Genomic DNA, 27037 nt, shown 5'->3' on the forward strand with positions numbered 1-27037 from the left:
ATGTTTCACCATCCTGGTTCTATTCTGTTCTATTTCAGCCAGTTTCATTATAAAGTGGTGCAGTTGTGTGTGTGTGTGTGTGTGTGTGTGTGTGTGTGTGTGTGTGTGTGTGTGTGTGTGTGTGTGTGTGTGTGTATATATATATAGACAGACAGAGAGAGAGAGAGAGAGAGAGAGAGAGAGAGAGAGAATTAGACCAACACGAGCCACACTCCATACCAGTAAGTGGCGGTAATGCTACTTAAAGTTTGTTGCCAACCGCCAATAAACACAAGAAGAAGAAGTGGTGCAGTTTCACGTGTAAGACTGTAGGTGGAAGACTGCACTGCGGTCCCAGTGTTGTGTGTTCGTGTGAAGCAGCAGAAGCAGTCGCCGCTAAGATGTCTGCACCGAAAACTATCCCAAAAGATGCGCAGGTAACTTCCAGACATTTATAACATTAAACAGTTTGGTTTGACTGAACTAAAGCAGTTTCTGTCATATTAGCAGTTGTTCTGAACGGCAGCTAAAATGAACGGAGACTCTGTTTAACTTGTTAGCTTAGCTGTTAGCCGCTAGCTTTTAGCTCCGCGCTGTTTTCAATCGTAGGAATAAAAACAAACATTTAAGTTAAACGTATTATTATTTGTTGATTTCAGCTGAACACAAAGCACATTTAAAGAAGAGTAAATTCATACTTATGATTCATTATATTTATGTTTTTGCTGGAGCCTTAAAGCTAACTGCTGAGGTTTAAAACGGAGAGGTGTTGTGGAAAATTTGGTCACATGGCTATGCTGCTCAGTCAGCCTTTAATCAGTTGGTTAATGTGATGTGATAACAGATGCTGATGAAACATGTTTATTATTATTATGATCATTACATTTTGTTTCTCCATAAATCTAATTTGTTACATTTCTTCATGTGTAAATGAAATTATGAGAATCATGTGACTCGTCTGGTAAAATAAATGTTGCATCACCAGAATAAATCAAAGCTTAAGATTAAAATCCTTCATAGCTCTGATTTTATTCCTCATTATTATTGTGAACCTGAACATTAATTGCCATAACTGTTAGAAAGGAGCCGATCCATGTTTTAATGTAATGGTCTAATTCAACAAGCAGCTACCAATAGATTTAAAACACCACCTAAAGGAGAGACCAGATGACACTGGTATGTTTACAGAAACATTAAAAACTTTATTTAAAATATTTTCCTGTCTGATTGATGCAGAAAGAGTTCAGAGTATTTTCCAAGGCTTGCCAGAACCCATCAGAACCAGGCTGGTTCTCATGAATCCGCTCCATGTTTTCCAGGTGATGATCCAGATCCTGAAGGACATGGGCGTGACGGAGTACGAGCCTCGAGTCATCAACCAGATGCTGGAGTTCACCTACAGTAAGTCACTGAAAAATAAGAAGGTTCTGATCAGGTCACCTCTGACCTGTTCAGGTTGATCTCTAGCAGGAAGTGACCTCTGACCCCTGCTGTCTCCAGGATACGTGACGACGATCATTGAAGATGCTAAGATCTACGCGTCTCACGCCAAGAAGTCTGCGGTGGACGCAGACGACATCAAGCTGGCCATCCAGTGCCGGATGGACCAGTCCTTCACCTCGCCGCCGCCGCGAGACGTAAGCCCCCGCTAACCTGTGGCCCAGGGTCCGGTTCTAGTTCTGGTGTTCATAATGTGCTCTGCTTCCAGTTCCTGCTAGAGGCGGCGCGGCAGAAGAACCAGACGCCACTGCCGCTCATCAAGCCCTACACTGGCCCACGTCTGCCACCCGACCGCTACTGCCTCACTGCACCCAACTACCGCCTCAAGTCCATCCAGAAGAAGGTCTGCTCCTCTTCCTCACCCCAAACCCCTACTCTGATGCCCTCTGACCTCTCTCCTTTTCCCCTGCAGGTGTCGTCGTCCGCCGGCCGGATATCGGTGCCTCGCCTCAGCGTCGGCGCCGTCTCCAGCAGACCCACAACGCCCACACTGGGTAAGTCCAGAAGAGGAACCAGTAGAACCAGTAGTACACAGCCTGACCTCTGACCCCTCTGTCTGGTCCTCAGGAACCCCTTCAGTCCAGTCGGTCTCCTCCAAGGTTGGAACCCCAGTGTCTCTGACGGGTCAGAGGTTCACAGTCCAAATCCCTCCACCCTCCCAGACGGCCACCACCAAAACCAGTAAGATTTTAGAAGGACAGAGTGATTTTTGTGACATTTTGTGCTCCATAGACATGGATTTAATTCACTAAAAACTGATTAAAAGCACCAATTACACATTAACTGACTGATTGGACAGAGTCCAACAGTCCACAGCTGGACAAAATGATTCAAAGATGCAGTTAGAAAATTAATTTCAGTCATTTAATTCATATATATTTGACATAAAAGTTTCAACAGTGATCCAGGAGCCGAGTGGGGAGATTATCAGCCTTTGTAGACTCAATATGCCAATGAATGCACTTTGTTTTTCTTTTGGACATTCTGCGGCTGCATTTTGGAGTAAAAAAAGTCTTTTGGACTAAAGGGAAAAGTTTTTCATCAGAACATTTAAATCAGAAATGGTTTCTAAACTTTCCAATAAAACCAGAATATCACAGAAACCAGATAATTTCCATAAAGTCGTTCTGTAGTTTTTCATTAGCTGATTTGTGGCAGCAGAGTAATGGCGGTCATTTGTGTCTCCATAGCAACAGCGGTGTCGCCGGCCGTGTCCAACGTTCTGATCAACCCGTCTCTGATCGGCTCCAAGAACATCCTGATCACCACCAACATGGTGGCTCAGAACGCCGGCGGAGACGCTCTGAAGAGGAAACGCGAAGACGACGACGACTACGATGCTTTATGACCACAGCTGGACTCAGACGTAGACTCTGGTTCCTAGAACCAGGACAACATCTGCTCACATTTCCAATAAATTAAATAAAACCTGAAACCAAACGTGAACAAATCGCTTTGATAACCTGGAGTTACTGAGTTCAGATCAGAAATGATTTACTGATCACAGATGAACATTAGGCGATGCTGAAATAAATGTATCAGCATGAACTGATGCTGATACATGGGTCCAATCAATAGAACTGGGCCCATGTTAACAAATGAGTGAAGGAGAGTCGAGAAGAAAGAATAATTTCTGGTTCGGTTTCATTGTCCAAAGGGTAGACAAATATCAATATCAAAAAATATCGGGTATAACAGCAATAATATTGATATCGGCCCAGATTTACATTTCTGTGTTTTTCAAATGGAAATTGAACCGATATCCAGTATTTTTCACTTGTATTCTTAAGAAAGTCTCGTTTTACTGTTTCCTGTTAGATGCTGTGAGATAATCCACTCAGAGTGGAGTTTGGGTCAGAGGGACAGAACTACGTGGCTGAACTGCTTACTAATAATAAATGGTTTCAATTCAACTCTGTTCAAAAGTTCTTTAATTGTTGCCAAGAGAATTAAAAGTTTAGACTCAAATCATCCACATATCTTCAAAGAGTTGTGGATGGTGATGCTGTGCACAGGAAGGGTTTCCAGCAGCAGCAGTCAGTGTTGCAGCTAATCTAAAGAAGCCTCTGACTGAAGACGGTTGCTGTATGATTATGACACGTTGACAGATCAACATCCAGACAGCAGAGACCAAATTCAGCCAGCTGGTTTTAGTCGTGATCTGAAGAAACTCGTTCTTTTGGCTGATATTCAGTTTTCTGAAAGATCTGTGGTGCATAGTCTTCTTGTTTGGTTCTGATTCTGATGCAGAACAGAAGCAGAACCAGTAGGTTGATCCAGCAGCAGATCTTTACTCCATTCAGTGATTTCTGAACTACTAGCAGGATTAAGTCTTCTCCCAGTGAAGGACTGCAGAACTGGGCGATGTGCTCTATCTTCCTGGTTTTAGTCAGAACTCCTGCAGCAGAGTTCTGGATCAGCTGCAGCTGGACCTGATTTGTTAGCCAGACCTGTGAAGACGTTGCTGCAATAATCAAGAAGAGAAACGCCTGGATGAGTTTCTCTGATGCTCAGGCATCAGTCCTCTGATCCTGGAAATGCTCACTTCGGAACCGTCTTTATGTGGCTCTGAAGGGTCAGGTCAGAGGTCAGCCTGATCTCTAGTTTCCAGCTGAACAAGTGAAGCTGCTAATGATTCTAGATCTATAAGTCTAGATCATTCATTCCTCTTTAGGTTCAAAGATAACTTCAGTTTCTGTTCAGATGGTGAGTTCTGGACCACAGAGTCCGACCCAACTCCAGTTGTTTCAGCAACATGTTCTGGATGCCACTATCAGCTATTGGCTAGCACTGCTAATCCACCTCATTTGCTTTTGCCACTGCTCTGTAAATCTCTGGCTGGTCGTATTGTCGGACAGCCACGCAGAGACAATGGAGACGGAGATCTGATCTTTGTTAGGATGGACGGAAGAGATTCAACTTCCTGCTCCTCCTTTACTCTCTGGTCCATGAAGCCTCCTTTACAACTCTTCTGAGATTTGGAGTCTTAGTTCAAGTATTATTGGAGCTTTTGACATAATAATGATAATAACAAGAACCTTTATTTAAACAGGTTGATCCCACTGAGATCAAAATATAATTTACAAGAAAGGCTTGGTGTAGACTGGCGGCATACAGAGAAAAACATAACAAAAAAACACTTTGTTCCACCACAGAGTCACAGTAAACGTAAACTTACAATAAAACATAAGCAGTATGTGACTGTTGTCAGCATAGAAATAAATTTCCAAAATCATTAATATAAAAAATAAATAAAAAAGAACCTTGTACATAACCTTGTGGTACCCCTTTGTGAATAAATTGAACTCCAGGACAAGAAACATCAAACGGATCGGTCTGGTTCTGGTTCTATTCACAGTATGAGTAGAAAACCCAGCTGCTGTCAGACGGTCAAGTAGAAAAGTGTCAAAGGCCTTAGAGAAATTACAAATAGTGAAAGACAACACTGATTTTATCCAGACATTCTGTCATTTAGAAACTTTCCTGATGCAGGTCTATTGTTGTTTTTGTCTTTTTTTAATACAAAATCCTGATTGGCAAATCAAAGAATTAAATTGGAGCCAGATTTTCTTTTACTTGTTCACTAATAATGGAGTCAAAGACTTGTGTACAGATCATTTAGAAATTGCCATAATGTCAAAGCTGTTCCATCTCCGCTTTTAAAAAGGGGAATAAAAATAGATTTCTAATGTTGGGGAATTACACTGATCAACAAACTGCTTAAAAATGCAAAACAATGTCAGTTTTAAAAACATGGGTTCCAATTTATCTAGTTTTTTATTTTTTATTTTAAAGCTTTAACTACATCTGCAACGAGGATTTAACAGAAACCTTTGAAATAAAATAACCTCAAAGCCAGTTCCACATCACCAGAGAGAGAAATCCTCTCCCAGTCAAATAATGAAGATCCTGTAAATGAGCTTGTTCACGCATGTTCAATCTGCACTTTTCTACAAGTGGTACAAAGTGGCCTGGGAGGGGGAAAGACATGCAGCAAAGGTCATCAGCCTGGGACTCATGCCAGCTGCTCCATGCAAGGCTCCCACGCATTACCATGGTGCCACCGCCGTGCCCCAAGTTTAGCTCTTAACAGGCTCACGACGACTCCCAGTTGGGGAAACAATACCTTGTTGGCTTGGGGAAACAATACCTAGTATCATATCTGTCCAAAAATAAAAAATAAAAACTATAAAGTAGGAGAATAAGTCTTTATGAAATGCTCTCTAATTAAGTGGCTCGTAACCATTTTGCCCCGATTGACAATATCCACAAAACAAACATCTGAGACACTGACAAAGGCAGCAAGAATTGGAAATGCTTTCATCTGATGACTCTCTACCAGATGACAAAGAATCAGTTGACCCATAACCAGATGGACCTTCTCCATTCCTGGACTGTGACCCTTGTGGAAAAGACTTGGGCCTTGAAGCGTCGTCTTGTTGTGGAAAAGGTGTGGGGATTAATCTGTCACAGGGTTGTACTCCATTTTGTTGAACCATCTCATCGACTATCTGCAGGAAGCGTCGAACCTGCTGCCGGTCTCTGCTCTGGGTATTGTCGAACACGCAGTATCTTTCACTGCACCGTTTAATCAATTCAGAAACTTCTCTGCTGGCCTTGATCTTCTCCTCAAAGCGTTCACCTCCCAGACCATCTCCATGAGTAAAAAGCACCATAGTAGAGCCTAAAGCATCAGGGCCAAACATGGATGGGAAATACTCAAGAAAGCTATGATCTTTTGTAGAAAGTTTACTAATCTTTACCACTATGACCAAGGCATGGACTTGTTCTTCATGAAATGCCTTCAATATGTCCCCAGCTACTTCCTCAGGAGACCTGCTGCTGTCATCCACACCTGGAGTGTCCATCACTGTGATTTTCTGACTTCCTACTATGGCTGACCTGCTGTCACACGTCTTGGTACTGCATTCAAAACCACAATCTGGCTTGAACTTTTTTGATCCCAGAATGGTGTTTCCTGAGGAAGTCTTCCCGGCTCCACACAGTCCATACAAAACAATCTTTCTCTGCTCAGGTGGAGGTTTTTCAGCTGCAGACAGGATACCTGGAAGGAGAAAACAGACGCTTGAAAGAGATCATTCCAGAGACAGAAGACCATCAGACTCTTCTGCTGATTATGATCTAATAAAGGTTCTGTAGAAATCTCCAGCGATATTCAGATGTTTCATAGAACCCTGCTGTCTAAATGATGTTATAATGTGAGTCGTATTTCAGTACCCGTCTTCTGGAGCAGTTCTTCGGCCTGATCCTGTCCTCCATTATTGTTGTCGAAGCAAAAGTATCTTCCTTCAAACTTTTGAACGATCTTCTGAAGTGGAGAATCTTCTTCTTCGTTGATGAACTCCTCGAGTGTCCTGTCTAAACGATCGGCACCAGTGAAGAGCAAGTACGCTTTTCCCAGTCCGTATGGTTCAATGACTTTGATGGCGGTCTCCACTGCTTCCAGCTGCTCCACAGTGAATCGATCTATTTTCACTACAACCAGAAACAGACAGGATGAGGGATTCAGGTTCTCCTCGCAGAGGGTTTGGATCTCCTCCTTTATGCCTTTACTCAGAATCCCCGGCGTGTCGATCACTGAGATCTCTGTGCCAAACAGCGTGTCAGTTTCTTTCTTTATCTTGGTGGTCACAGATTTGAAGGTGCGCCTTGATTCAAACGCTGTTCGTCCTAAAATTGTGTTTCCTGAAGCACTTTTGCCGACTCCTGTATGTCCAAGAAGAACAATGGAAGGACGGCCCATTGTTGAAAACCCTGTAAGGTGAGAGAATCGGTTTGAAGAGGTGACAGTTTGTAACTTAGACAGGAGGAACATTTGACTTTCACTATATTATTAGCAAACAATAAAAAACTGCAGAGAGAAGAAAATATGAGAGAATGTGAGTCCTTCAGAAGTAGGTAGGTTGATTAGTCGGTTGGTGAGTTTTATTCTGAAATTAAGAAAAGAAAACTAACCATTCTGTTTTCCTCATTCCTGTCTTAAGATGGGTCCAAGCATTGAGAAGCAGCGGCCGATACGTCAGTCCATCCAGGCCAGAGTCACTCAGAGACACCGTTTCTCCACAGTCTCCTGTGGAAGTTTACATTTACAGATAATTATTGTGTAACACACTTTAAATGTTTCCTGCTTATTTGAGTTCCAGTTTATTTGCTGTCAAACAGCAGAATAAAGGCATTCAGGAGGTCTTCCACTGTCTGCTCTGATCAACTGTTAAAACCTACGAGTGAAAACTTTTCAAATTGAACATTTTCCTGTCAGGTACACAAACACAATGGTTTCTTTAAGATGCATGGGAGTTTTTAAGAAATCTCCAGCGGCTTTGATTCTATTTGATCAAAACATTCAATTCGACTGGTTTGCAAGCTGATTTTCTAATAAATAGTTCTCTTTTCCTTGTAGAACTTTCTATGCATATACAGTATCAGTGTCTTACCGTGACGAAGTTTAGCTTAATTTCAGTTTCTCTCCCTGAAGTCAGGTGACTTTATTTTGCTGGGCTAAATATTGTCTGAGCCTTCACATTGTACTTTACGGTAATACAACAGGAACGCTTTTGTTGGCTCTGCTGCTGCCTGTCTCATTATTGAGCCTTTTATTAAATAGAGATAATTTTGGTGATTCCAACTGATCTAAAAATAAAAGGTTTGTTATAATTTAACTTAAGTAAAAAAAAAAAATAAGTATAAAAAAAGTCTATGTGTCTTTATTCAATGCGAACTTCTACTTTCAACTATGGGAAATCAAACTGTTACAAAAATCTGCTACGACTGAAAACATGTCGATGTTTTGGTTGCTTTCTGTGGGGAACATTTACTGACCTAAAGAGACGAGAAGAGTGGGACCTCCTGCTGTGTCAATGTCAGATTTAATGATTCACATTTATGATTATTTAGAAGTGAAGAAGTTTTTTTTTTAAATTGCCCGTTAATATGTTTTTCAGGAAATTTTTCATTTATACTGTCTTGCAAAAATATATATTTATAATTTATTTACATTAAAAAGTAATTTAGTAAAAAAAAAGTGTGTATCAATAATATTATTAACTCCATAAAATACATCTGACCTGAACATGTAATGGGTGCTTTGATGAGGTAAAAAATTGTAAAAACTAAAATCAGCAAAGTGGATATTGATGATGCTACACTACACCTGGATCTATCTCCAAAACTGTAAAATTAAGAAAGGTTTATTTCTATAATATATATGGGGTAGTGACAGGTGATTCCTGTCACTACCCCTGCAGCTTTATTACCGTAATGAACCATGTAAGTGTGACCCTAACTCCCCGTTGCTCAGACTCGTAGCGTAGGTTGGGTATATAATCTCAGATTGAGACACTACGTTTAATCATGTCTGAAATTCTTTATTTCACACATCTTCGGAGTTCAAGGAACAACTCCGCTTGAACTCTGATTTACTGACTCCGGCGTCTTCGCCGGTGGGGAAATGATGCAAACCCGCCGTGCGTCTGAGAGACTTTCTCTGAAACTTTCTCCTCTTGATGTTTTTAACTTAATATGTTGTTGGGGACTTTTCTCAACCCTTTAACTCGAGGTTTTATTGACTTGTCGCTGTTTCTGGCCTGTCCTAGCTGCTTCTAAACTCAGACAGGTGAACATTTCCGGGTTGTTCTCTTCCGTGTTCTCCAGCGAACCGAGCAGACAGACAGGACGACATGGCGCAGGCCGCGGGGTTTGGTAAGTTTACTAACCAGTAGTTATAAAACCAGCTGATGTTTTATTTGAAAACGAGTCTCGTTGCTTCATGGCTCATTTAGTCTGTTACGACAGAACATGCAGTAAATGTAACTTTGTGTTCCCATGGTTCCCCTGCCCTGGCGTTGCTTTCACATTATTGTAACTGATTGCATGTTTTCCTAATATTATTCTACAAACTGAGGGATTTTTGACAGCAATGCAAACTCAGCCATGTTCATCTGTTTCCACAGAGCCAAGAGGAAGAAGTAGAAGCAAGGACCGCCCTCCAGGTATTATATTACTCTCTATATATATATTTATATATATTTATGTATGTATGCAATAGACTCAGGAAAATATCACAACAAAGCTGCTGAACAAACAAGAGGTCTCACTTCAACGCTACACTGTGGATTGCTGCTCCATTTTTGGCTCCACTACTACAGAAAGTTTTACTGAACTTAGAGAAGTGATACTTTGTAATATAGAAATAAAAGTGAAAGTGGTGTAGTGGAACTCTCTGTGAAGTGTATTTTTAATTAAAAAAAGGTAACTTAGGTAAATGCAACTTGTCACTACTCACTTCTGTATATTGTGTACAGTTAATATCTCCTTTTTTCATAAGTTAATATAATAATTATCTTTAACTGGTTGAGAATATGGCATGAATACAACCTGCTAAAGGGCCTGTATCATGTCAAATCTGCTTTTTGTCTTCAATCATGTTCTCATGTTTTTCCATGTTGGTTTGATTGTTTCATGTGAGAAAAATCCTTTCATCTCCATGGCAACCATTCAGATATAAAATGCCTCAGTGGACCTAGCCCCGCCTACAGGGCGTAGCTCCTTCCCCACTCAGCTCCTTCAGACTAGCCAGCAGCAATTAGCAAACAGCTGCTGAGCTCATTATAGGAGTTACTGTTCAGAACAAAAAGACATTGTTAAAGGGTTAACAGAGGAGCCATGATGGGATGACTTCCTGGAGGTGGAGCTTCTTAAAGAGACAGACCCCCAATTTCAGGGCATTAAATCAGAAAGTAAAATTTTTATTAAGTCACATTTGATACAGAGAGTATTTTAATAGTAACTGAAGGTAAAATAGTTGCTGATTGTAACTATATTACACTCCAGGAATTATGTTAGTAAAAATTATACTATGTAGTGAGAAAACATGACACTGCCTCTTTAAACCATGTTGAGATGCGACATGATTTATTAGAGAAATCATATCACATGTAGTAAAATGAGGTGTTCATTAAGAAAGCATAATATTGAGTAAATCATTGTGACTTGGTTTACTTTCCTTCTCCAGTTTTCAGACTGGTTCTTGTTGGGAAGACTGGGTCAGGGAAGAGCTCCAGTGGGAACACCATCCTGGGCAGAGACGCCTTCGGAGCCGCAGTCAGTCAGTCCTCAGGTATATAAATCTCTGTTCTGAAGTAGACATGGAGCATCTGCACCAGTCAGAGCTGATTATTAAGGTCTTTATATGTGAGAATCTGAGATTATAATCTGGATTAACAAATCAGCAAAAATCTGATTTGTGTTTTTAGTTCCCATCAGAACTCTGCTGCAGTGTTCTGGATCAGATGAAGGATTTTAGCTGCTCTTTATGAACTTCCTCACAGTAATCCACCCAATCAATCAAGGATCAATTTCTTTTAAAATTTATGATTTGCTGAATGACCATAAACTGTATTTTATTATCACTGTATTACTATCATATGACCAGCCCCTCCTTATACACAAGCTGTAAATAACCAAACACTACTAATATTAACTGGTTGATAATATTATCCAGTTTAGTTATAAGATGTGCATCTCTGTAATAATTTCATCCCAAGCTTTCAATGCTGATCAGACACCATCCCACTGTGACCATCATGATGTCATCAGTACATCATGATGTCATCATATCCTGAGTGTGTCCTCTGTGTTTCTCCCAGTCACCAGGCAGTGCTGTAAGCAGGAAGGCGAAGTGTTTGACAGAACAGTGACCATCGTCGACACGCCGGGTCTCTTTGACACGTCGTTCTCCGAAGACTACATCAAGAGAGAGATCTCCAAGTGCATCAACATGTCAGCCCCGGGGCCCCACGCCATCCTGCTGGCCATCAAGGTGGGGCCCTTCACCAATGAGGAGCAGGACGCGGTGAAGCAGGTGGAGGACATCTTTGGGCCGGACGCCTGGAGGTACACCATGATTCTGTTCACCCACGACGATGAAGCTGCTGAAGACGTGAAGCTGCAGCTGCAGGAGTGCGGCCCCGAGCTCCAGAGCGTCCTGCAGAGGGCCAACAACCGACACCTGGTGCTCAACAACCGCAGGGCCCACGACCGCAGCCAGGTGCTGGCGCTGCTGGAGAAGGTGGACAGCATGGTGTCCGAGAACGGAGGAGAGTTCTACTCCAACCCAACCTACCTGCAGGTGGTGGAGATGCTGCAGCACAGAGAGGAGGAGCTCAAAGCGTTCTACCAGAAGCAGCTGGAGGAGCAGACCAGAGCCTTGGAGCTGAAATATGAACAGCTGCTGACTGCTGCTCATGCTGAAGGGTCCAAGCTGAAGAGAAAACTCCAGGCTGAGATACAGGAAGTTAAGCGTTACTATAACAGGTTACAGCACAGGAGACGCCATGTTATAGAGCAGAGCATTGCACAGGACTCAATGAAGGATATTTGCCAGTTCTCCATGACGCTGAAAGTGAAGATCAGCTCCTAAAGACCCAGAAGTCTTTGTTTTCATTACCCAGCATGCATCAGTATCTGGATGAACAGTCCAGCCTGGAGGTTCTGGTCCGCACTCAGGTTCCTCTGAGAAACCACTGCGGTCCAGTCAAAGTCCTTCAAACTGAAACATTTCAGCAGCAGAAGACCAAACATTAAGCCTGGAGGTTCCTGAAGGAACTAAAACTTTCTGCTACAACAACGAGTTTCTGCCTAGTAGGGGGTTTTCCTCGCCGAACTGGCAACCAATCATTTCATTGTTGATCTCTAACTGTAACCAAGTCTAATAGATAATATCTATTATTTATTCATAAAAACATTAACAAGCAAAAGTTGATAATTGATGAAAGTTGTTGTGAATGTCAGAGTGATAATGAGCCGAACTCTAATTCTGCGGTGTTCACTGAAGTCATCAGAACCAGAACCTTTTCTGCTTCAGACCTGCAGGAGAAATGCTGCCGACCTCAACAGAAACGCTTCTGACCAGCAGAGAGCTGAAGATTGTCTAGGATTTTCTAACTGCTTTAGGGTCATGTTGAAACCAAAATCCCTTTGGTTTCGTTCAGTGAGGTGAACTTTGTGAACTGAGCTCCACATTAGTTTGGGACGGCGGATGACGTCACGACGGCTGGTTGGACTCTGCAGAGAGACGTCCTGCTGCTGAGCAAAGAGCAAAATTTATGACCTGAATTTTGCTCAATAAAGACGTGATGGTCAGTCTGAATCAAATTGTAATAATAACCTGAGAAAAATGGATGTGATAGTTGGATTAAAAGGTGCAGAGTAATCCTAATCAAGTTGAAAAAAAACATAGAAAACGTCCTAAAACATATTTCTTTTACACAGTGTTATAGATGAAACATTTTCAAAATCTTTTACTGTTTTACATGTCAGACTTTTAATCGTGTCTTTTTGATAATAAATGGAGGAAACAGCTTTCTAAATCTGAGGAATGTGTGTGTTCATTAGAATCAGTCAGACGGAAGCAGCTTCAGCCGCCACAGATCCGTGAAGCTGAAGAACCGTGAAAATGTTCCACTGTGACCCATCAAACGCTCCCGAACCAAACCCAGAATTCGCTCCGGCAGACGGATAATCTCTGGTTTCCTCTCATAATCTGGGTTTTCATTCTGTCTCCCCGCGTTTGCAGGTTCTTCCTGCTGCTCGCTGAGTCCAGATTCGAGCAGATTCAGGCGAGCTAAATATTAAATATGACTAAATATTAAACCAGAAATATCAGAACTGTTTCCTGTAAAATGTAAAAGTTTAGCTCAAAGTGGAGAAAGTTTGGTGAAAATAAAATGACGTGATAAACTGAAACCTGCAGAACTTCAGGGAAATCAAACTTAGTGTAAAACCTTGAGGAATCGTCCAGCTGCTGTTTGTTCCTCTGCACAAGTTTTTCTAAGTTATTGAACTTTTTATCCTCAGAGAATCTCCTCCATTAGAGCTGCTGTCAATATTTACTGCTTTAATAATTAATGATGTCAAATGAGCCGCCTGGGGAGGAAGGAGCGCTCCTCATCATCATCATCACACCCAGAGGATTACATCACTCAACACACCGTCTCCACGGCGACCACCCAGTTAATGCTGATGACTTTAATGTTTAATTCTTCAAGATTGGAAACAACTTTTATTAATCTGCAGTAACTGTACGGTCCAGGTGCTGCAGATACCTGCTGGTCACCCAGTCATTCAGGTGGAATAGTTAAAGTACGGGCCCCTGTGGGCCAGGGTGGTAAACCCCTTGTATAATACACAAACACATGAAGCCCAACAGAGGTTCATGTCCACCGGGTCAGAACCAGAACCACTTTAAAGGTTCCTGGATAAATGTTCAATATCAAGGAGAATCCAGAACCGGAACAGAACTTTACAATATTTAACAATAATGTAAAGTTTATAGTTAACTACAAAAATTACCAACTGGTGTGAAGTAAAAGTTTAAAACGCTTTATAAGATAAAAAATAATACAAAATAAAGGGTTTAAAGCTCTGCTTAGAATATATATATATATCTAAATATTTTCTGTTATTTCTAAAATCTCGCAAGATGTTTTCAAGGCCAACCATCAACTCTAGAAGATTCTTCTTGTTTTTGCGCCATTGGACAGACAGCTGATGGTTAAAAAAATGGAAAAAGAAAAAGTTGCGTGCTTTCTGTCTTTCTCTTTTTTATGAATAAAGTGGACTTAGAGTTGGCTTTTTTCCCAAACCATTGATAAGAAATGTCTTACCTGATTTGAATCTCGAGGTGAATCGAAAATGTTTAAACAGCTACATAAATATGGAAAGTAATGCTACTGGAAGTGACATACCATGCTAAGCTAGCTAAACAACTGACTGCTGGCCGACTTCACAGTTTTACGGCATTATCTTGAGTCTTACGGCTCCCAAAACAAATTAGTGCGGATTTGATGGTTCGACGCTTCATTACGTAAACTTTACCTCGGCTAAAACAAACGGCAGCTGTTGTTTTCAGTCTCAATGAAAGTTGAGGACCGTTATGATAAAACCGCCATTTCTCCAGCCTCCCTCCCTGTCAGGAGCGCGTGCAGTCCTCATCCGCAGACGCTATTATGACGTCATTCTTCCAGTTGAAAAGTACAAATTAACCTGTTACTGTTTTTAACACTGCGTGATCACAATTTTACTAAGTTGAATGTTTTTTTTTTTTTTTTTTTTTAGCCTGTCACAGGATAGTGACGTTTATTGTCTGGGTCTGATTTGGGGTGAATCTGTATGGCGTCCAGATGTTAAAAAGTTGTTTCTGGTTCCCAACAGTTTCAAACAGAAGTAAATAAATTGTTGTTTTTGTGTACATATATACTTGTCTTGGAAGTCTTGATTCATAGCTACAAGTTTACTTTAGTATATTAGAAGATTACATGAGCTTGACATGTGACCTCATATTCATTGTGAAAAGTGAATAATATGAATTGGAAATTTCCATGGTTAAAAAAAGGTGGTCCCGTTATTTTATAATTGTATATATTTTCAACTGTTTCACACCTGTGGCATGTGTTGCAAATGTGTATGCCATGTGATCCACATGTGTTTCACGTATCTTATGTATCAATCTGTTTCACATGATACACATATAAAACGTAATGCAGTAATGCACATGTGATATATTTCCACATGTGGAAATGTGTGAATCACATGTGATTTCACCATCTTGGAGTGGCTGACCGCTGACCAGAGCAACCCAATGCAGGGTCTACTCATTTATTATGTCTATTGCTAAATGTAGCTGAACTGGCATCAAGCTAGCAGACAGACAGAAGCAATCGAGCTGTCGAGATCAGATCAGATCCAACTGGAAGAAAAACAATTCATCAGGGACAAAAGGTGAAGATTCGGAAAACTCTGAAACCAGAGATATATCATTGATCCTGTCACTCAGCCTTCACCAAACGGTCAAAGGTCAGGATGTTTTCAGTTGTCTACAGCACAGTGTTAACCCAATAGGTCAGACCCAAACATTCTGATTATCTCAGTAAAAACTTCAGTCCGAACTCAGTAGGAAGAGATCCCAGCAGCTCAGGATCCGGATCTCAGACCAGTGGAGGTCAGGGTCTACCCCACCGGACCAGAACCAAGATGGAGGCTGTGCAAAGACTGAAACAGGCAGCAGCATTGTAGCTGGTTGGTAAAGCCAACATGAAGCATCATAACCTGGATCCTGGAACAGCCTAACGTTTGACCAGATTCATTAACTCTGGGACTGAAGAGTCTGACATTCTGCTGAGTTCCCTGTTCCAGACCAATAAACATGATGACCAACCAACTAGGCAGACAAAACTGAAAAGATCCTCAGAGATCTGGAAGAGAACCATCAACCTTTAGAGGACAGACGTATAAAAGCTCAGAGAGCATCATCAGGAAGAGAACAGCTGTGGTCTTTTGTTTTTATTCATTCAGTGAATTGTGTTTTTTACGAATCAGCAGGTCTGACCTTTGTGAACATTATCATGAAACCATTTGTGGAACTTTGGATGTAAACGTTTTTGTTTCTCACCAGAAACAATAAAGTGTGTAACGTCCCTCTGAATCAGTAATGATGTTAATGACTCGGTGCTGCTCTCTGGTCATGTGATGTTTACAGCTCTGAGCTGGTGGCAGCAGAGAGAGGATGAGATAAAAGCTGATGACAGGAAGTCGCCCTGCCAGTCTGATGATGCCGGGGTGTAGTGGCGGTGACCTCTGTGGCCCTGCTGGGTGTGTGATGATGCAGTGATGCTGAGCAGGAGGAGTGCGCTGAACGTGACGGTGACGGGGCCTCACCAGGGGATCCTGGGCCTGGTGCTGTTCACCATCGTCACCACGCTGCCATGCTGCATGTTCCTCTTCATCAACCTCACCATGCTGTACACGCTGCGCAGCCGGCCGCTGTTCAGAGAGGCGTCCCGCTACGTGCTGCTGTTCAACCTGCTGCTGGTGGACACCGTGCAGATGTTCCAGAGCCAGTCCATGTATCTGCTGTCCGCGGTCAGCCTCACGATGCTGTACCCGGTGTGTGCCGCACTCACCGCCTTCAGCAGCCTGGCCCACTGCGTGTCCGTGGTCACGCTGGTCAGCATGTGCCTGGAGCGGTACGTGGCGGTGTGCTACCCCCTCAGGTACAGCGCCATTGTCACCCTGAAGAACACCGGCGCCGCCATCTGCGTCATCTGGGGCTTCAGCTCCTCCCACGTCATCATCCAGCTCAGCCTGATGCTGTCCCGCTTCTCGTTAGCTGACCTGGGGGTCATGCAGATGGTGCACTACTGCGGGAATGAGAGCGCCTTCATCGACCCCGTGTCTGACCTCTACGACAGAGCCTTCACCTACTTCCTTTTCCTGCTGGGGGCGGCCACCATCTCGTTCGCCTACGCCGGCATCATCATGGCGGCGCGCTCTGCATCCACGGACAAGGCGTCGGCCGTGCGGGCGCGGCGCACGCTGCTGCTGCACCTGCTGCAGCTGGGCCTCAGCATGTCCTCCACCGTCTACAACTCGCTGCTGATCGTCATCACCGGCAACCTGGAGCGCGTCCCGGCCGTCCGCCTGCAGATCAGCCTCTACATGGCCATCATCATCCTCCCCAAGTGCCTCAGCTCGCTCATCTACGGCCTGAGAGACCAGAACATCCGGCCCGTCCTCATCATGAACCTCATCTGCCGGTGCAGAGGCTCCGCTCTCGACACCAGAACCAAGAACAGAACCAGAGTCCAGATCAGCTGAGACGTTCACTAGAAACTGGGAAAATAAAGACGATGATGGGAGGAAGTCAGAATGTTCAGCAAATAAATCTGCAACTGTTTTCACTGAACCGATTATATATGGGAAATGAAAAATAATAATGTTTTTATTTGCAGAATGTCTTCAGGAGATTATAAACATGTTTATCTGATTATTAAAACATGAAGCCGATTTTTCATGAAGAACTTGGAGTAATTTGTTGAAACCTGCAGCCTTTAAGTGCAGGTTTTTGATTTTTTTAAAAAACATCTGAAACATTAATCTGACTGTGCTGAACATTAATCCTGCTGTGTTTAGTGAACCTTCCTGCCTTAATGTTGAATATGAAATATCAGGATTGTTATTATGTTTATATTTAATAGGAAGGAAAACAGATTTCTATCATAATCAGATTCAGGCTGAGATCCAGGATGTTTAAATGAAACTGGATCATTTATAGCTTTAGAGCGATTTCTCTATCTGCATAAAAATGGAATCACAGTAAAGTTCTGCAAACACTGAATTCCTCTAAATGCTAACATCTAATTAAGTTTAAACATGTTTTTGATTCATAATAACTTGATTCATTTTAGTTTTATTCCAATTCTCTGTTATGTCTCTTTATTGTGTTGTGACTTTTTAGTTTTGTGTTTTTGTCATTTGAAGCGGTTACACATTAAACCTCCTTCTAAGGTAGTAATTATCCTGCCTTGCTGAAAGGTCAGAGGGCAGCTGGAGGTTAGAAAACTGATCTGGTTTGAGTTTGGCGAATAAAACTAATTGGATTTTATTTAAGTTTATCATTAAAATAAAAAAATCCATCAATAACATGTTAAAGTCTTGAAAGTTTTAATGTCTTTATAACTCAGAGTAAAGAGCATCAGTCATTTTCTCTGGTTTTCATCTTCATCGTTCTGCTCCTCATCACATTTCACTGCTCAGCTCTAAAACGCACAGAGAGAGCCCTTATATCATTTTTGTGTATTTTGAGTGCCAAGTAGTGCAAAAAAAGTACATTTATTAATTATTTTTGCTGTGCTGAGTCTATGTTTTTATATTCTATGGGTCATATTTTCCACTCTGTTAATTTTTCTCTATTGCCTGTAATGTTTTCTTGTCTTTTATGTCACATTTGCTGTGGAACTGCTCAAAAACGGTCATGATTCCCAGGTAATCGGTTTGGTGAGGCCTCTGTTTTGCTTTCCTTGCAGCACTTTTGTCGTCCCAAGATCAGTTATGTTGAAGTTGTAAGTAAACAAGTCAAAATCCTCTGTTCTTGTGTGTATTAAATCAACGGTTCCTTACATAGCCGCCTGGCATCAGAGTCTCTTTGATTAAATTTTATTTTTTCTTGGGAACGTACTCACATTAGTGCAGAAAATTATTTTGCACAGAGCACTTGAAGACGAATGTTTCAGCAACCTGTGCCAGCATCAAGAGGGATTCAAAATACTTAGTCTGAGAAGTAACTGATTGTGGGTCAGTTCCTTTTCTACTGGAACACAGCAACAAAGCTTGTATTAATAAAGTTTGCTAATTGCTAAGTAGCAATTTTGACATGTTTGTTTATGTGTGGCATAAACATAGCTAGTTTTTGTCAATGTCCACACCAGGTGGTTGGTTGAAGTGGGGAGAGGAAGGGAGGCTATTTATAAAAATGATAAAAATTTCATCCTTCATCTGATCTCCAAACTTTAAAAAAAAAAGTCACACTTTGATCCAAATGAGCTCATAAGTTTCAGGATAGTTTTCTTGAATTATTTTTAATATTTCAGACACTTTACATATCTTCATATGCCCCATTCTGGTTTTTTGGACCAGTTTGTGTTTAATACAAACATTTGGACTTTTCCCAATCATCAACTAAACTGCTCACACCAGTGAAACACATCAGTCTCAGTCGTTCTTCAGTTTGGTAAGAATCTGTGCTTCTTTGTTTGAATAAAACTAAATCAAACTTTGAGACTCAGTGCTCTTAAAGTTTATTATTGTTTTCTGCATTCATAATTAAACAGAACAGCATGAAAAAAAATCCAGCTCAAAGGAGAGGCAAGGTTGGTTCTTTGGTGTTATTTTCAGATTCTTAGCACAAACTGACAAATTTTACATACCCTTAGAAATCTTGACCATAGAAGAATCCATGGATAAATGAGAGTTCACCTCCATCCACTGTGTAATCATCCTATTGGCCACATGGTGAAGCCACATTTAGTCAGCAAGATTTAGAACATTTGACTCAAACTGTGTTTAATTTGTGTCTTTAAACCAAATTATATCAACTTAAAACAGATTCATCTAAAGGTAATTGATTGTGGCTCACCACCAGACCTTCACAATGAAGTTTTAGGACATTAAGCCTGGTCTGAGTTCATCTATTGGTGATTCAAATGATCGCCAATGAAACCAGCTTATTAATGTAAGCTAATTTATAAAGTTTAGTAATTGTATTTGGCGACATGGTGGAGCCACACACCGAAATATCTTGGCAAACATGTCTAAACTTTGAGTCAAAATGATCTCTGGATAATCCCAAGTTTAAATGAACCATTTAATCCACCGTATCTCTGTAATGTAATGTTTATCCGGCTGTAATGTCATTTGCATCCTGAGTATTTTTCAGTGTTTTCTGTCATTTTAGTTTCACACTTTATTGCATTAAATCGTATTCATATACAACACCAGGCCGTTCATTCAACAAAGTGGTGCAAGACACAATGTGGCTGATGGTGAACAATGTCAGAACAGGGAAAATCAGTCCAGACATGGAGAGTGAAGACGTGTTCATCTGAGCAGCTGGTGAAGCTGAAGGTTCAGCATGAAAATAATGAGGCTTTATTAAATCCAGCTTTGGGAAAAAGAAAGTCTTCAGAAGATATTGGGTTTAATTTAAAAAGCAGTTAAAAGACTTCTGGGAGTTTGAGTTGTAAACGTGAATTCACAACAGGACAGTCTTGATGCAGTTGTGCTTTACAGGAATAACTTGGAAGCATAAAAGTTGCAGGAGCAGAGATGCACAACGCAGAATTACTTTAGGTTTGGGTTTGGACTTTAAAGAGAGATTCTGTAAATATAAAATTGTTACATTTTAAACTCCACCTGTAATTTTCTGTTTCATCACCACACCATCACTTGCTCTGTTTCTAACCACCAGATGTCACATGTTCACAGGTAGAACATGTGACAGATTGAATATATCTGAGCTAAGATGAAACAGAAACTATTCAGCCTCAGATCAGCAGCAGCAGCAGCAACAACTGCAAGGAGCAACAAGAAGAGACCAAACATGAGTGATCAAACTCCTCTTCTTAGTAAGAAACATTTATTAGTTCATATTTTTGACTCTCTTCCTCATTAGATATATTTTTTATATCATTTTATCTAATTAATATATTTATTTCTCATTTTTAATGTTTTCAAACTATTTCTACACATCATTGTTCAGTACCTCCATATTACTATCTTTAAAGTTTAAAGATTTCAAATTATAAGAAGATCACCAGATTTCACCATTGAGTAACTTTATAAATGAGGTTGTGTGTTGCAGCTCACTGCTTCAACTTTCTATTAATATCAGAGGATATTTTCTGTTTTATTTTCACTGGAGTGTAGACTTTTATAAATTCAGTATTTAGTATTTAATCATTTTAAAAACGTAAATGTTTCACAGTCTTCATCTCAGTTTGTTTAAAGTTGTGACCCTGGCTAAGTTGTTTGCTTGGTAATCAAAAAATAGTAAATGTCAATTTTACCAGAAGCAAACTAAAGGCAGAGAAAGTTAAAGGAAACATTGCTGCAGCAAACCTTAGTGGTTGAAAACAGATTTAACTGGGAGTCAGTTTCAGGAAGCTGCAGCACTGCATCAGATTAAGAGAAGCTTTATAATTTCCCAGTTAGAGTTTTAGATGAGCCCCGGGTTCAATAACCATGAAGAGTTATACTATTATGCGTTTTCTAATATGTAAACATTTTATTTCTTAGAAGAAATGAAGATGACTGGAGCTACTGGAACAGAAACAGAAGGTAAACTTAATGCACATATTTTACTTTTCAGAATGTTAAAACTAAATTCCAGACCATTTGGATTCAGGAACCAGCAGCAGGTCAGGGAAAGTGTTGTAACGATGTTTAAAGCAGAGTTAGTATGTCTAACATCCCAAGCTATGAATATCTTACAGAGCTCTGATCAATCCTGGTGGACTCTTTTCCACAGCAAACATGTGGTCGTCTGATCAGAGGAGATCAGAACAGATCTTTCTGATAATCTTTTAGATTTTATTTGGAAAGATATTGAAAATTACTTTCTGCTTAATTCCTCTTCACAAGTATCTTCACATAAGGCCATGTTAGAGAAAGGAAGCATTGTGTTTTGTAATCAATCATGTGGTCTGCCCACCATTTCACGCATTGAACGTCTCATGTTCCTGTTCAACAGGTTTTTTCCCTCTCAGCTTGAGTGACCATGGGTGCGGCTAACAAAATGAAAGTGCAGACAGAAATGTTTTAATCTCATGGTAAATTTAATAAAATGTAAAAGACAACACATACAAGAAAATACTTGTCTTGTGAAAAACAGGTAATAGAGAGTTGACCATGAGAGAGAATCTGACAAGGAGCACAGTTTTATAGGGAGGTCATCATTCCATTCACATAGTTAGAGAATCTACATCGATACAAAACCGAATCGTTTTCTTTCATAAGGGAAATTAAACATTCAAGGATGTTTATGATGGTTCATAAACAACAGTTCAAAGGGCATTACATCAAAAACACAAAAAAACAAAGTAATAAAAACAGTTGAACAAGCAGTGCCATCATCATGCATCAAATAAGTTTGTTAATATTATTCTGATTCAAAAGCAGCTTTGACAAAATTTGAAGGAATTCAGTGTTTCAGCTACTCTGTAATTCTGCTGATCATTTAGTTGTGTGTCAGTTGCAGGAAACCCAAACTTAGAAATTATGTTCAAATTGAGGATCTGTTTAAAATATTCAATTAAATATGAACAGAAGGCAGAGATCTCTGGAGAAAGGAGCTGGAAACAAACTGTGGTTTTGTGAGCTTAATGTGCTTAAGGAAGAGTTTTATTTTATAGTTCAATGTTTGTTTTATGATTTGACAAATAATCTGCTTATGAAGATGCAACAGAAAGCACGTCTTAGTGGCTTATTTAATGGAGATATTGTTATTTCAGCAACATTTATTGATCACAAAGAAAGAGTTTTTAATCCATTATTGTATATTTTAGTTATGGAATTGAATTTTGTAAATGTTTTATGTTTGAGAAGCTTGTTCAGCAGCCATCTTGGTGTCATTCAGTTCCAGTTCTTTCTTATCTATAAAACCATCAGGATGTATTATTGACTTGGATTTCCTCTTGTACTACTTAAAATACAAAAGAAGAGCTTTTCCATTCTTTCCTGAATGCTCTTTGTAAACATAAATCTTGACAGTGACATGTCAAAGGGTGATGTGAAGTGCACAATTCAGAGACTGAGGTCCAGACAAAAGTCAAGGAGCAAAAACAATCTTTAATACATCTGCAGACGGAGAGCAAGAAATATACTGCATTAGGCACAAATTAGGATCCGCTCTGAGGAACCCAGAGTTGCATAGTTACTTTATTCATCTCTCTTTACTACCGAGGCGGAGACTCAATCTTCGAAGACCAAACAAAAGAAACAAAGGAAAACATACGAAACCTTGTATGCTCATTCACTGTAATGTCTATGGGAGGTGAAAACTAAACACTCTATCTCCATGCAGGGAAGGCCACGGGAAAAACAGCAAGTTCCCAAATAACTGTCTGGGGAAGTTCAACAACCCTGGAAACTTACTTCAGTAGACAAATCTTGTTTCATTAGTTTGTACACCGTTTCCAGCTGCACAGAAAAACATCTTGACTGTGATTCAAAAAACATTACATTTATATGACACATAAAGGAACATCATTTAATACGAATAAAACTTCTTCACAGTGATGATCAGCCTTGTATGTCTAAGTATTTTAGTCGGTTTTTGGGAATAAAATTTAGTGATGAACTGTCAGAAAAACGACGTAAACAAAAACAATAGAAATCTCACATTTTTTACTGAATACTAAGTCTATAGCTGCATCATTTATCTGGGAGGGTATTTTATAAAGTTAAACTTATGAAGGCTAATAATTTTAAATATTCCTTCTTAGTTCTTTCAAGCCAAATGATATTTAATTAGGAAGTTGCCTTTTGTTCTGATAAAAACGCAGCTTAAAGAAATGAAAGATTTGAAACATAATGTTGTTACTCTCCTTATACCTCCTCATGTATTTGACCTTTTTCCTAACAGAACCAGAGGAACCAGCTCTCAGGATGGTTCTTCTTGGGAAAACTGGAGTTGGAAAGAGTGCAACAGGAAACACAATCTTAAGAAAAAAAGTATTTAAATCTTTGTCCTCATCTTCATCAGTGACACTGGAAAATAAGAAAAAATCAGGAGATTTTGAAGGCCAACCTCTGAAAGTGGTAGATACTCCTGGTTTCTTCAACACTCAACTAGAGCCACTAAAGGTGACGACTGAGATCACTAAATGCATTTCGCTGTCTGATCCGGGTCCTCACGTGTTCCTAGTGGTGATCGAGCCAAACAATTTTACACGACAAGATGAAGAAACAGTCAGAATTATCCGCAATCTTTTAGGAGAAGAATCAGTCCGTTATAGCATGGTGCTGTTCACTCATGGAGACGACCTGGAGGATGAAGACTGCTCCGTTGACGACCTTATTGAAAACAATGACACACTCCATGACATTATACGTCAGTGTGGAGGAGGATATCATGTCTTCAACAACAAAAACAAGGATCTATCTCAGGTCAGAGAGCTGCTGGAGAAGATCAACAGGATGGTTCACAACAATGGAGGACACCACTATACCAAAGAGATGCTGGCAGAAGCTCAGAGAATTAAAGAAAATGAACTCCGGATTGTTCTAGTCGGGAAAACTGGAGCTGGGAAGAGTGCATCAGGAAATACTATAATAGGAGAGGAAATATTTAAATCTAGTATTAGCGCCCCAGGAGTTTTAACAGAGTGTCAAAAAGAAACCCTAGAGTTTAATGGTCAAATGTTGAGTGTGGTTGATACTCCAGGTCTATTTGATACTTCTCAGAATCAAGAGCAGGTGAAAAAAGAAATCCTCAAATGCATGTCACTTGTTGCTCCTGGTCCTCATGTTTTCCTGGTGGTGATCCAGCCAAACAGATTCACAGAGGAAGAACAAAAAGCAGTGAAAAGCATTCAGGAAATTTTTGGAGAAGGATCAGAGAATTACAGTATGGTGCTGTTCACTCATGGAGACGACCTGGAGTATGAAGATGTCTCCATTGACGACCTTATTGAAAACAATGACACTCTCAATGACATCATACATCAGTTTGGAGGAGGATATCATGTCTTCAACAACAGAAACCAGGATCCATCTCAGGCACAAGAGCTGCTGGATAAAATCAAGACGATGGTTGAAAATAATGGAGGAAACTGCTACACCAAAGAGATGATGGAAGAAGGCCTGAGACTTAAAAGAGAACAACTCCGGATTGTCCTAGTGGGGAAAACTGGAGCCGGGAAGAGTGCCTCAGGAAATACCCTATTAGGAGAAAAAATATTTAAGGCTGGTATTAGCTTCTCATCAGTTACAAATGAGTGTCAAAAAGAAACACGAGTGATAAGCAATCAAATGCTGAGTGTGGTTGATACACCAGGTCTGTTTGATACTTTTCAAAGTCTACAGCAGGTGAAGGAAGAAATCGCGAAATGCATCTCATTTGCTGCTCCTGGTCCTCATGTGTTCCTGGTGGTGATCCAGCCAAACAGATTCACAGAAGAAGAACAAAAAATGGTGGAAATCATCCAGGAGATCTTTGGAAAGGACTCCAAAGATTACATTCTGGTGTTATTCACTCATGGAGATGATCTGGAGGAGGAAGATGTCTCCACTGAAACAATAATCAATGGAAACAAGGCCCTGAAGGATTTCATTGATCAGTGTGGTAAAAGATACCATGTGTTCAACAATAGAGCTAAAGGTCCAGCTCAGGTCACAGAGCTTCTCGAAAAGATCAACAATATGGTTGAGAAAAATGGAGGAGAGGAGAAATATTACACTAATGAGATGCTGAAAGCAGCAGAGGCAGCCATAAAGGAAGAAACGAAAAAACTGCAGAAGGAAAATCCAAACATGAGTCCTGATGAAGCAAGAAGAAAGGCTGAGAAAGACAACAGCTTCATCCATGGAGTTTTGGCCTCTGCTGGAATCGTTCTAGGAACAACTGCTACTGGGATTATCACTGAAGTTGCTCTTACTGCTGCTGCTGGAGCTGCATTTGGTCCTATAGGAGTTGGTGTTGGGCTTGGTGTGGGCTTGGTGGGTGCAGTTACAGTGGCCGTAGTGAAGAAGAAATTCTGTAAAGTTCAGTGAATATTTACGCTATTGAGTCACCTGAAGGTTATTTCAGGAATAAATGAAATAACCTTTCTATCATTTAATCATGTTTGTTCATAGACCTTCAGAGGAATCATCATTTTCAAGGTGTTACATGTTTAATTCATCATATCTATGTAATCAATACTGCTTACTGTACATGTGATTTCTGGGGTGGGTAGAGCTGGTGGATAGAAAACTGGTGAGATACATATAAAACAATAAAGACAATTGAAGATACAGTGATTTAACTTACCACGTATGAAATGAAACCTTAGATGTATAACTGAAATCTGTTTTGTTGTGTTGGAAGAATAAAAATTAAACAAAAAGAGAAAAATTAATGTAATCAATTACTTTGAAGGGGACGTTGGTCTTAACTTTGATAAATATGTTTGATTTAAATGATATTTGCTTAAAATAAATAGTTTGTGAGTTCTGAAATAAAATCAAATAAGGTCACAGAAAAAAAACGTTGTGATGTGTTTGATGTTTCCTCAATGCATGGCTACTGACTGCAAGAGACAATAAGCACTCTGGATGGAAGAACGGGGCACTCCAATCATGATCTGGTTCTGATAGAGGATATTCCTTCCTAAAGATTATTCTTGATCTCATTTGTGAACAAAGGGAGGACTAATGTTTCACTTACATAAACTCTTTTTACAGTGGGTAGCACTGTTGCCTTGTAATGTACGGCTTGATTAAAGCGGAACTCACCAAAAACAGTGAATTAAACAAGGGGGATCTTGTCTCAGGAAAACAGGTAATAATTGTTACAAGGTTAATTTGATAAAAAACATAAATATTCAACCCCTCAATACGAAATTAATAGGTTTTTTACCAACAATGATTTATTCAGAAAACCCGAAGTTTTAATGCTTAATAATAGTTATCCCGATACCTAAATTATTAAACCAAAACCCTCCAAAATAATCATAGGTCTGATTCTCCTTGCTTGGGTTGAGTCATCAACCAAACTTAAATAACTGAATGTCCCAATAGTCCTGTTCCTTTTCTGCGAGAATTTTGTCCATAAAAGAGTCCCATAAACTCAAAATCAAACAACGTCCTGGAAGCGTCTCTCCGTATTAATCCCAGTCTCCATCCGAAAGAAAAACCCAAAACCCCAAAAAACATGAGAAAAAAGAAGAGTGTTACCACAAAAAAAAACAAAAAAAAAAAAAAAAAAACTAAAAGAAACATAAAGTCCAGATCTCACCGGGAGCGTCCGGTTGTTTGTCCTGTCTGTCTCTATGTTGTCCTGCGACAGACTGGCGACCTGTCCAGGTTGACTCCGCCTCTTGCCCCGAACTTTAGCTGGAGATAGATAGGCGGCAGCACCTCCCAACCCCACTGGGGACAAGGGTGTTAGAAGATGGATGGATGAAAATCGTTTTATTTCATTGTACACTTCTTGTAGGAGTGATGG

At 40.3% G+C, this 27037-nt stretch overlaps 5 protein-coding genes across 9 annotated transcripts; 4 read left to right on the forward strand and 1 right to left on the reverse strand.

Annotated features, from left to right (window-relative positions):
* Positions 1 to 298: 298 nt before the first annotated feature.
* taf9 (TAF9 RNA polymerase II, TATA box binding protein (TBP)-associated factor) lies at positions 299 to 3392 on the forward strand. Its single transcript, XM_055046699.1, has 7 exons — positions 299 to 416; positions 1299 to 1380; positions 1480 to 1616; positions 1688 to 1822; positions 1892 to 1973; positions 2047 to 2160; positions 2670 to 3392. The coding sequence occupies exons 1-7, from the start codon at positions 381 to 383 to the stop codon at positions 2825 to 2827; spliced, it is 744 nt and encodes a 247-aa protein (XP_054902674.1). The 5' UTR covers positions 299 to 380; the 3' UTR covers positions 2828 to 3392.
* A 1131-nt stretch (positions 3393 to 4523) lies between these two features.
* LOC129370695 (GTPase IMAP family member 8-like) lies at positions 4524 to 14565 on the reverse strand. Of its 5 annotated transcripts, none has more exons than XM_055046847.1 (4): positions 14374 to 14565; positions 7456 to 7570; positions 6718 to 7254; positions 4524 to 6544 (listed from the first exon to the last, which is right to left on the reverse strand). In XM_055046847.1, exons 3-4 carry the CDS (start codon positions 7241 to 7243, stop codon positions 5703 to 5705), a joined length of 1368 nt encoding a protein of 455 aa, XP_054902822.1. In that variant the 5' UTR covers positions 7244 to 7254; positions 7456 to 7570; positions 14374 to 14565; the 3' UTR covers positions 4524 to 5702. The 5 variants fall into 5 exon arrangements, with proteins under 5 accessions (XP_054902822.1, XP_054902826.1, XP_054902823.1 ...); XM_055046851.1 differs by lacking the exon at positions 14374 to 14565 and adding an exon at positions 14244 to 14367; XM_055046848.1 differs by lacking the exon at positions 14374 to 14565 and adding an exon at positions 14163 to 14367.
* Positions 8801 to 12866, forward strand: LOC129370696 (GTPase IMAP family member 9-like). The gene is made up of 4 exons (XM_055046852.1): positions 8801 to 9198; positions 9450 to 9488; positions 10511 to 10615; positions 11145 to 12866. Exons 1-4 carry the CDS (start codon positions 9177 to 9179, stop codon positions 11915 to 11917), a joined length of 939 nt encoding a protein of 312 aa, XP_054902827.1. The 5' UTR covers positions 8801 to 9176; the 3' UTR covers positions 11918 to 12866.
* Positions 14566 to 16133: 1568 nt separating the features above from the next.
* LOC129370657 (odorant receptor 131-2-like) lies at positions 16134 to 17151 on the forward strand. Its single transcript, XM_055046775.1, has one exon. The coding sequence runs from the start codon at positions 16165 to 16167 to the stop codon at positions 17149 to 17151; it is 987 nt and encodes a 328-aa protein (XP_054902750.1). The 5' UTR covers positions 16134 to 16164.
* A 3280-nt stretch (positions 17152 to 20431) lies between these two features.
* On the forward strand, positions 20432 to 26056 carry LOC129370571 (GTPase IMAP family member 8-like). The gene is made up of 3 exons (XM_055046640.1): positions 20432 to 20456; positions 21127 to 21168; positions 23474 to 26056. The coding sequence occupies exons 1-3, from the start codon at positions 20432 to 20434 to the stop codon at positions 25600 to 25602; spliced, it is 2196 nt and encodes a 731-aa protein (XP_054902615.1). The 3' UTR covers positions 25603 to 26056.
* Positions 26057 to 27037: the final 981 nt, after the last annotated feature.

This window comes from Poeciliopsis prolifica, unplaced genomic scaffold (assembly GCF_027474105.1).
Source record: "Poeciliopsis prolifica strain line A6 unplaced genomic scaffold, Auburn_PproV2 SCAFFOLD024, whole genome shotgun sequence".
In the NCBI taxonomy this organism is placed as follows: Eukaryota; Metazoa; Chordata; class Actinopteri; order Cyprinodontiformes; family Poeciliidae; genus Poeciliopsis; species Poeciliopsis prolifica.

Bases quoted from the DNA above. Each gene is read 5' to 3' on its own strand.
- LOC129370695 (XM_055046847.1), bottom strand. From the start codon at position 7,243: ATGGGCCGTCCTTCCATTGTTCTTCTTGGACATACAGGAGTCGGCAAA. The intron at 6,545-6,717 runs GTACTGAAATAC...TTCTCCTTCCAG, and splicing joins AGAACTGCTCCAGAAGACGG to GTATCCTGTCTGCAGCTGAA.
- taf9 (XM_055046699.1), top strand. From the start codon at position 381: ATGTCTGCACCGAAAACTATCCCAAAAGATGCGCAG. The intron at 1,823-1,891 runs GTCTGCTCCTCT...TTTCCCCTGCAG, and splicing joins TCAAGTCCATCCAGAAGAAG to GTGTCGTCGTCCGCCGGCCG. The intron at 1,974-2,046 runs GTAAGTCCAGAA...TCTGGTCCTCAG, and splicing joins ACCCACAACGCCCACACTGG to GAACCCCTTCAGTCCAGTCG.
- LOC129370657 (XM_055046775.1), top strand. From the start codon at position 16,165: ATGCTGAGCAGGAGGAGTGCGCTGAACGTGACGGTGACGGGGCCTCAC.
- LOC129370696 (XM_055046852.1), top strand. From the start codon at position 9,177: ATGGCGCAGGCCGCGGGGTTTG. The intron at 9,199-9,449 runs GTAAGTTTACTA...CTGTTTCCACAG, and splicing joins GGCGCAGGCCGCGGGGTTTG to AGCCAAGAGGAAGAAGTAGA. The intron at 10,616-11,144 runs GTATATAAATCT...TGTTTCTCCCAG, and splicing joins CGCAGTCAGTCAGTCCTCAG to TCACCAGGCAGTGCTGTAAG.
- LOC129370571 (XM_055046640.1), top strand. From the start codon at position 20,432: ATGAGTGATCAAACTCCTCTTCTTA. The intron at 20,457-21,126 runs GTAAGAAACATT...TTTATTTCTTAG, and splicing joins TGATCAAACTCCTCTTCTTA to AAGAAATGAAGATGACTGGA. The intron at 21,169-23,473 runs GTAAACTTAATG...TTTTCCTAACAG, and splicing joins TACTGGAACAGAAACAGAAG to AACCAGAGGAACCAGCTCTC.